Source organism: Silurus aristotelis (genome assembly GCF_946808225.1).
Source record: "Silurus aristotelis genome assembly, chromosome: 2".
In the NCBI taxonomy this organism is placed as follows: Eukaryota; Metazoa; Chordata; class Actinopteri; order Siluriformes; family Siluridae; genus Silurus; species Silurus aristotelis.
The window spans coordinates 13,957,574-13,966,312 of NC_139575.1; the positions used below are offsets into that span (position 1 = coordinate 13,957,574).

At 38.5% G+C, this 8,739-nt stretch overlaps 1 protein-coding gene and 1 long non-coding RNA gene across 2 annotated transcripts; one reads left to right on the forward strand and one right to left on the reverse strand.

The window, feature by feature from the left end:
* Nucleotides 1-713: 713 nt before the first annotated feature.
* On the forward strand, nt 714-3,895 carry sox14 (SRY-box transcription factor 14). Its single transcript, XM_083527321.1, has one exon. It carries the CDS (start codon nt 2,771-2,773, stop codon nt 3,503-3,505), a length of 735 nt encoding a protein of 244 aa, XP_083383447.1. The 5' UTR covers nt 714-2,770; the 3' UTR covers nt 3,506-3,895.
* A 689-nt stretch (nt 3,896-4,584) lies between these two features.
* LOC310718483 lies at nt 4,585-7,414 on the reverse strand. Its single transcript, XR_014531175.1, has 2 exons — nt 6,597-7,414; nt 4,585-6,536 (listed from the first exon to the last, which is right to left on the reverse strand). It is a non-coding gene; the product is annotated as an uncharacterized lncRNA (long non-coding RNA).
* Between the last annotated feature and the right edge of the window lie 1,325 nt (nt 7,415-8,739).

Consider the following 8,739-nt stretch of genomic DNA (forward strand, 5'->3'; position numbering starts at 1 on the left):
GCAGACTGGTGAAATGGAGTGGGAGGCTGAGAAGCAAAGCATGATAAATATCAGCATAAAAAAATCCACTCAATCCTTTACTTAAATCCACTCAGTTCATATTACACCGCGTTCAAAAACTATTTTCCCACATGTATATATATATATATATATATATATATATATATATATATATATATATATATATATATATATATATATATATATATATATGGGAAAATAAAATAGTTTATATATTAAAATGTCTATTAAAATGTTTATATATATATTAATTTCTGAACAAAATTATTCTCACTATTGTTTCTTTCAGAATATACACACTGTAAAGATTATATGGCATATGCTTGACAGAAAACTTGAAAAGGCGTACGATCACCTGTGAGCTACAATAAACACGAGAGATGCAACTGAGTGTTATTGCTAAAACAGGGGGGAAAAAAACAATATTCAATTTTAACATCTCTAACAGCATTCCAGTATAGATTAGACAAGAAGTAGCACAGTAGTACAATTATGTTCGCTGATGTTTTCAATCCAGACTCTCGCCCAAATTGTGGAAATATGAGATGTATAGTTTAGAGTGTAGATGAATATGCTATATTCTATAGCTATATTAAGAAATCAGAAACATGCTAAATTGCAAGCACATCTTCAGGGCCATCTCTCTGTGGTAAAGATCACACTGGGCCAAAACTGGATTTCAGTGAGGATTCAAATCAGAGGCAGCCTTTGATAGATCAGCTTTCTCAGCCTGCCTCGCCTCGGGCTGATTTTACTACACTGATCTTTTTTTAAACAGTCACATTTACATGCTAATGTCCTTCAGTATGGGCTGCTTTAAACATCTTCCTCCAGGAGAAAAAACAAAACAAAACAAACCACAATAAGAGAGACACATTTCGGCGTGACCATGACGCCTTCAAACATCCATTTGTTTTACTTGAAATGAATCCCGAATTTACTTGACAATCGAGGGACACAAACAAAACCATTTTGCGTGAACATATTTATATTCAATACTCGAAATTGGTTAGTTCACCACGTTAAGCGAATTCAGATGTATTTATTTATTTTCTAATTACACAATTAACTGGAAAATTCAAAAATGACACCACTGTAATTTTTGTCTTTAATCGTTATTGAAGGCAACAATTCGACATTTTTCCGTGTACAGCCAAAATAATAACAATGAAGTCAAAAAAACAACACTCCAAAGTGAACTCTAAAGTGTTCCTGATATCAGATTTTGGAGTGTGAACATCAGTGTGTGTGCTGACCTCCGATTCAGTATGAGGTCTATGTGGGCATGTTTTACACCAGGGCGCTTTGCTGGGAGATCAGAGCTGCGAAAGATGTGCACACACACACACACACACACACACACACACACACACACACACACACACACACACACACACACACACCTGTCCCAGGAGACTTCTGGACAATTGTTCTCGTTTAATAAATATTGGCCCGAGGGGACGCTGCTCAGACGCGCAGCACTTTCATTTCAATCGCCGCTTTATTCTATAAATTATTTAGTATGTATTGTATATATTTCTTCATGCTGGTGTTGGAGCACTTTTAATCTTTTAATTGTGTTTGTGTTCCCCTCATTTCCCTCCCCAAAGGACAGTACTTTACCACTGGCTGCCTGAAGTGTATCTGTAGTGGAATAAAATAAATACAAGTCGAACCCCGCCTGTGAGGAAACGCGGTGTAAATGAGCATAGAAACGCTTCAAATAAATACAGATTACAAATGTTTAGTAAAACAAATTACATAATTGCTTTTATAGAATGTTCTTATACTGTTGGTGTTGCTAATAATCACCTTTCTTTATAACACTAACAAGCACGTGGCCGCTGAATATCGCCGATTATATTTGATTTTGTTGCCACAATATTAGAGCGGACACGCGCGCTAATAATTGTTAATAATTAACCATAGGTGTGTGTTTGTACAGCTGAAATTGAAAGGGTTTAGGGGATGATGGAGGAGAGTGGAGTAGCTGCCCTCCTTTTATTCATGCCTCCTCAAATCTTTATTGGCGTTGTGATATGGTCCGCGCGGCGGGGTGGGGGGGTGGGATGGGGGGTTGCGCGCGTGTGCGCATTGTCCGTAGGTGTTACGCGCGCGCGTGTGCGTGTGTGTGTGTGTGTGTGTGTGTGTGTGTGTGTGTGTGTGTATATCTGTCTGTCTTAGTGCTGATTGGGCGCTCAGGTTGGACAGTGAACGCCCTGCCGTTTATGCGCAGCCCAGCCTTTCAACTCCGCCGCCTTTTGGCTTCCATTCACGAGCTTTTTCTACTCATTTCCTAAGCCAGGTGCGTCGCAAAAGACGACAAACCTCCGAGAGGGAAGAGAAAACACACACACGCGCGCGCGCAGACAGGCACACACACACACACACACAGACACCCAGAGTTCACTCGGCGACCACGGGACTTTTTTTTGCCTCACCTCGGCGGATGTTTGGCTGCTGTACTCTGTGTTGAGAAGGAAAGAAACATTTCTAGAGATTTTGCCGAAACTCGAAAGAGTTGCGCGGTTTGGATGGTTTTTTTTTCCTTTTTTTTTTTTTTTTTTCTCTCACTGATGCCTTTTTTACAGTTTTTCTTCGACTCTCCAGAAGTGGCATGATCGGCGTCCTTCAGCAAGACAGGTGAATAATTTTTCTCCACTCGGTTTTGGTGGCATTACCATTTTTGAAGTTATTTTTTTAACAAGGACTGAACGCTGTGACTGTCGCCTAAAAAAAAAAAAAAGCCATGTCCAAACCGGCCGATCACATCAAGAGACCCATGAACGCCTTCATGGTATGGTCCCGCGGCCAGAGGAGGAAAATGGCCCAAGAGAATCCCAAGATGCACAACTCTGAGATCAGTAAGAGGCTCGGTGCCGAGTGGAAGCTTCTCTCCGAGTCTGAGAAGCGGCCCTACATTGATGAGGCCAAGCGGCTACGGGCGCAGCACATGAAAGAGCACCCGGACTACAAGTACCGGCCGCGCCGCAAGCCCAAGAACCTGCTCAAAAAGGACCGGTATGTGTTCCCGCTACCCTACTTGGGCGATGCTGAGCACTTGAAAGCACTTCCGGTTTCCGGTGCCGACTCGTTGCTGGTTTCCGGCTCGGAAAAAGCGCGCGCGTTCTTTCCGCCGGCGGCCTCTGCGCCCTACTCGTTCCTTGACCCGAGTCAATTCAGCTCCAGCGCCGCGCAGAAGATGGCCGATATGCCACACGCCCTTGCCGCTGCCGCTGCCGGCTCGCTGCCCTACGCCTCCTCGCTCGGCTACCAGAACGGCCCGTTCGGCGGCCTGGCGTGTCCGGGCCAGCACACACACACACACCCGTCACCCACCAACCCGGGCTACGTGGTGCCCTGCAACTGCACAGCGTGGTCGGCGGCGTCCAGCCTGCAGCCGCCCGTCGCCTACATCCTCTTCCCCGGCATGGGGAAGAGCGGGATCGACCCGTACCCGACCGCACACGCCACGGCCATGTAAAATAACCATGTGGGAAAAAGTTCAGCAGAGGGACAATTTTTCACTTTGGAAACTTGAACCACGTAAAACACACACGCACTCACTTTCACACACACTCTCACACACAACCTTTCACACACCATCACATAAAGAGGATCGAAGTTACAAGAGCAAACAAACGGTCGGGGTGTCCGAACTTTCTATCATGTTAAAACTAAAGGCACTTCTGCTTTTTTGAACCTAAAAGACGTTTTTGTCTGGAAACTGTAATGATGTAAAATAAATAAATGAATGAATAGCCACATTAACAGAGGGTCTTCAGCGCAGAAGAAAACGCACTGCTCTCCGGAAAGCTTCAGTGATGAGACCCTTCATTAAAAAAAAAAAAAAAAAAAAAAAAAAAAGGAAAAAGACATTTTCTTTTTCTTTTGGAAACTTGAACGATGTTAATAAAAAATAAAAAATAAAACAGGTTATAAAAACAGTTATTAAACAGCCCAAAAAAGACGCTGTTGCTCTATGAAAACTTGAAACGCGTAAACTGACCCAAGGGTCCCTGTTTGCAAGCTTGATGTCTGCGCTGCATGAAGCAACCAGATAGACGAGCGAAGCCCCTCGCAGAGGCCCAGAGGACTTTGAGACCTGGAGAAAAACTTTCGCTTTCTCAAGCCCGTTTTTTTTCCCCCGTCTTTTTCTCCTCCGGACCCCTCCATGGGAACTTGGGAGTAGATGTGAGAGATCAAGGAGCCCTGAACTGTAAGAAATGTAAATGTTATAACATTTATTAACGGCTTTCCGATTAAGGATGCCTTTAACTTTATTTATTATGTACATTTTTAATGCTATACTAATAACTTTTGTTTAGTTATATTTTTATTATTATTATTATTTTGAAAGCCCGTTTGGTTTGCACAAGTGACATTCACCCTTCGTATCTCTTGTATATTGTACTTATATTTTAGCACTCAGATAAAATGGTTTGGATCAGGCATTGAACTTTTTGGAGTTGGATGAACATACGGGTTATATTGTTGACAGGCTATTTATCAAACTGGTGCATACAATTAGAAGAACCACTTTAAGCATCAAATGAATTGTTATTTTATTTTTTACATTTTGTTTTCTTTATTTTTGTTTTCTTTTTTTTTTTTTTTTTCGAATTGTGGTTCAGTGCTTGTCACAATTCACCGGAAGAAGACGAAGCTGGAGTTAAAAAAAAAAAAAAAAACGAAGCAGTTAATGTTGTGGTTTTATTATGATTATTATTTTTCAACTGCGATGGTCATTTAAAAGCTGTAATAATGTTATGGAAAGGAATATGTATCCAAGTTGGTGATACCTCGATTCTTTGTTCATTTGCCTGAGCAAAGACATTTTGAATAAAGACAATCTGTCTTCAAAAATTATACACAACCTGGTTATACTGAATATTTGCCGAATAATTCCGACAAAATATATTTGGTATTTAACATCACTGTAAAGGGTGTAGCCTGTCAGTTAAATAACACCTCAATTAGGGTATAGTTATATAAGTTTCCACATTATTTTAAAATACAAATAATTATAATAATTCAATACAAATAATATTTTCTATCCCTTACAATATTAAAACGATTGATTACACTTGAAATGGTTACGCAAGAACTAAACCCTAATATTTAAAGCAATCAGAATAATTACTCGCAGTCCGTATGTGCAAAGTAATTAAGCGTGTATTTGCAGCAGGATCTGTACAGATGTGCAGGAGGAGTGTGTAAACAGCCCAGTGTGTGAGGAGGGGGACAGATGACACTGAGATAACACCGCTGTCAAACCTTCGGCTTCCTCGGTGCGCTCCTTAGGGACCATTCGATCCAAATTAGATGGCAAAACAATTAAAGGCTTCTCAGACAAAAACCCCAACGCCTTTAACAAAAGACACGAATTACAATTGATCCTGACACTAACATCAGCATCTCATTGACTCCCGCCGTTTAGCATCTGTTCCGTTTAGGACACAATTCGACATTTATTTGTCGCTTTTTTTTCTTCCTTCCTGAATTCTTTTATGAGACGTGCATGTGAGTACCCCATTTACACGAGGCTAAAGAAATCACATTATCTGAATTTAAATGACAACACGTTCAGTGTTTTCTACTACCTACAAGGTTTCTGTTAAATACGGACATTAATATAATACAATTATATTTATTATTAATAAAAAAACGGTCTATTTTACACGCATAAAAAAAAAAAAAAACACCTAAAGCAATTAATTCTCACAATATCAGCACGTACTTGTCCTATATTATTGAATCGGGTTTGTGTGCTTTTGAATGTACACTGCTTTAAGACTCTCCTACTGTCAGATGTTCACTGCGCTAAACCCGAAGTCACTGAAACGAACTCCTTACTGTAGCTGATCTCATTTAATATTGACACATGCAGCAAGAATGAACCTACAGTGTTAAACAAACTCTTGCATATACGTGTTCTTTTGTGTCAAGTTGCGTCAAGGAATACTTTTTATTATATAGTGTTTTGTCTGTTATATTGAAATATATAATCTTTGTTTAAACGCTATAATGTTTCTAAACAGGCACTGTGTAAGAGAAGGAGAGAGAGAGAGAGAGAGAGAGAGAGAGAGAGAGAGAGAGAGAGAGAGAGAGAGAGAGAGAGAGAGAGAGAGAGTTTGTGTTTTTTTTGTTTATGTGAGAGATATTTAAGTGTGTGAGAGAGTGTGTGTGTGTGAGAGTGTGATATTTAAGCGGCCTCGTAATGTGCTGCGATGTTTAGAGCTGTGTGTGTGTGTGTGTGTGTGTGTGTGTGTGTGTGTGTGTGTGTGTGTGTGTGTGTGTGTGTGTGTGTGTGTGTGTGTGTCGCCCAAAGGGTTTCATGCAAGTCCGACCTGCTCAGCCTGCTCGGCTCAGCAGCACCTGCAGCACATGGACACACCTCAGCTCAATCTAAACAAACTGATACGTCTTTAGCTACACCTTTCAATTCAGAGACAAACATTGACAACCTTCTTAACAAAAGAACTAACTAAATAAAATACAAAAATAAAACAGCACTATAGTCGAGTATCAAATATAATACATATAATATTAGAACATCTGAAACCTAAACGAACACTAATTTGTCATTCTGGGGAAAAGCTTTAATGGTCCCATGGAGAACCCTTCAACCAGAGTGTTTCCCAGTTCAAAAGTGCTTCATGGAATCTAGAAAAACTCAATAAACCACTGAGTCACTTTTTTTTTTTTTTTTATCAAGGACGAATTCATTTTATCATGTGGATCAATTTAATCTTATTATCATGATGTAAAGGTGTAAAAAATTACATTTTATAGCTGTAAATCCAATACAAAAAAATACAACAAATTCCTTAATTAACGTGTTGATATATTTTTTTTTATCTTAAATATTATATAAAACCACAAATCGTTTGTCTATGTTTGCGTGCTTGTGGATATATTTATATGTATCCACGGGTCGGTTATTTATTTTTACGCCGTATTCATAATTCATAATTCTGTATATTGTGTTATCCTGTTAAACTCACGGTCAAATCTCGTTATTGCGGACAAACGTTGCATCACGTTGCAACAGCAAAACGTGTCAGACTAAAGACCGGCGTAACAAATGACAAATGATTCACATAATCACTATAATATGTATCCAGATTTTTGCCCGTGTTTTCTTTTGTTAATAAAGTAATAATCGTAATATTAACGCTGCTGTGAGCGTCTGAAGCTGTATGAATGATGTAAAATAAAAAACACTCGCACAACAGTTTGGCTTCAAAAAAAAAAAAGAAAAAGAAAGAATGGGGGGAAAAACAGGAGGATTGCGATTCACTTTTTGTCTATTGTCTCAGGTTTTAGGCAATGGGATTTGCACAGCGAGGTGTAATAGCATTACTGCATTAATTAAACACGAAAAAAAAAATCATTTCACATCCAGATTGTTTACTTATCTGCCAAGAACACATGCTGGGCGAAGTTAAGATTCACCATTCTGCACTATTGCCCAAGGTGCAATTCAATATAAGGGGAGAAAGGAGGAGGGAGGGAGATTTTCTGTGACAGCTTTCCCTCTTATCTGCCCCTGTAAATGAGGGTGATACTTCACTGAACCCAAGTTTTACATCAGCTCCCCAAAGCAACTTTGAAACGTGCCAATGATAGACCTAATTCAAGGATCACTTTCATAAATGAAGGCTTACTTCCATAAATATATATATGCAGCTCAAACAGATATACACTCAGTCACCTCAGTCTCAGCTGATGAAATCCAAAGCTCTGTATACATTCTCTACATACCACTAAACCTCTACATAATTCAAATGTTTGAAAAAAACAAAAAAAAAAAACAGGTCATGAAATATCATAATTAAAAAAAAAAAATTTTTATTTTGTATAATTGGTTAAATGGATCATGCCAAAATGGCCCAATCTCCATCACACTATAGAATTATTTTTCTAATCATTATTCATGGTTGTGATTAGTGAAGTTAATAGTGCTACAACTGAACATGTTTGTATCTCTGGACCGTAATTTATGGCTGTTATCAATCAGGCCAATGTATAACAGACACAATCTGTTTTCTGCATTATTCACATTTAGCGGAAAACATAATAGAGTGAAAAATATGATTTGACACTGCAAATATTTCAACAAATCTTTCTCTCTTTCATTTGAAACCCTTCTAGACAGTTTTATTGTGAGCCGTGCCTTATCTACGCTGGACTCCTTTTTAGCTGGTGATCAGAAGAAAAAAAGAGCATAATTGTTCTTTATTTTTATCGAATTTCATGCCACAGTTATTGCTTTCAGGTCATTTATAGGCTTAATTTAATGATAAAATCATTGAGGAGGAGGAGGTCATGTAAAGCCTTTTCTTTTGTCAAACACATTGAGACCAAAAATATCAAACACGTTAAACAAAAGTGTAAAGGGAGGGGGTGTTCATGACCATTTTAATTAAATCCTATGGGTCATTTACTTAGCTGTCTCTTGTAAAGTCATCCTGAAATAAATGAGCATGAATTGAAAATTATACTGTGATTCAGGAAATCATCTTTGCATAATCGTTTTGCTGTGCATCAAAATAAAAGTAAAACAAATAGAAAAATGCAACATGAGCATAAAGAAATATTTAATAATAATATGAATTATTTGATGATGCTTTATTATTATTATTATTATTATTATTATTATTATTATTATTATTATTATTATTATTATTAATAAATATTTCATTATGTTCAGCC

Bases quoted from the DNA above. Each gene is read 5' to 3' on its own strand.
- sox14 (XM_083527321.1), top strand. From the start codon at position 2,771: ATGTCCAAACCGGCCGATCACATCAAGAGACCCATGAACGCCTTCATG.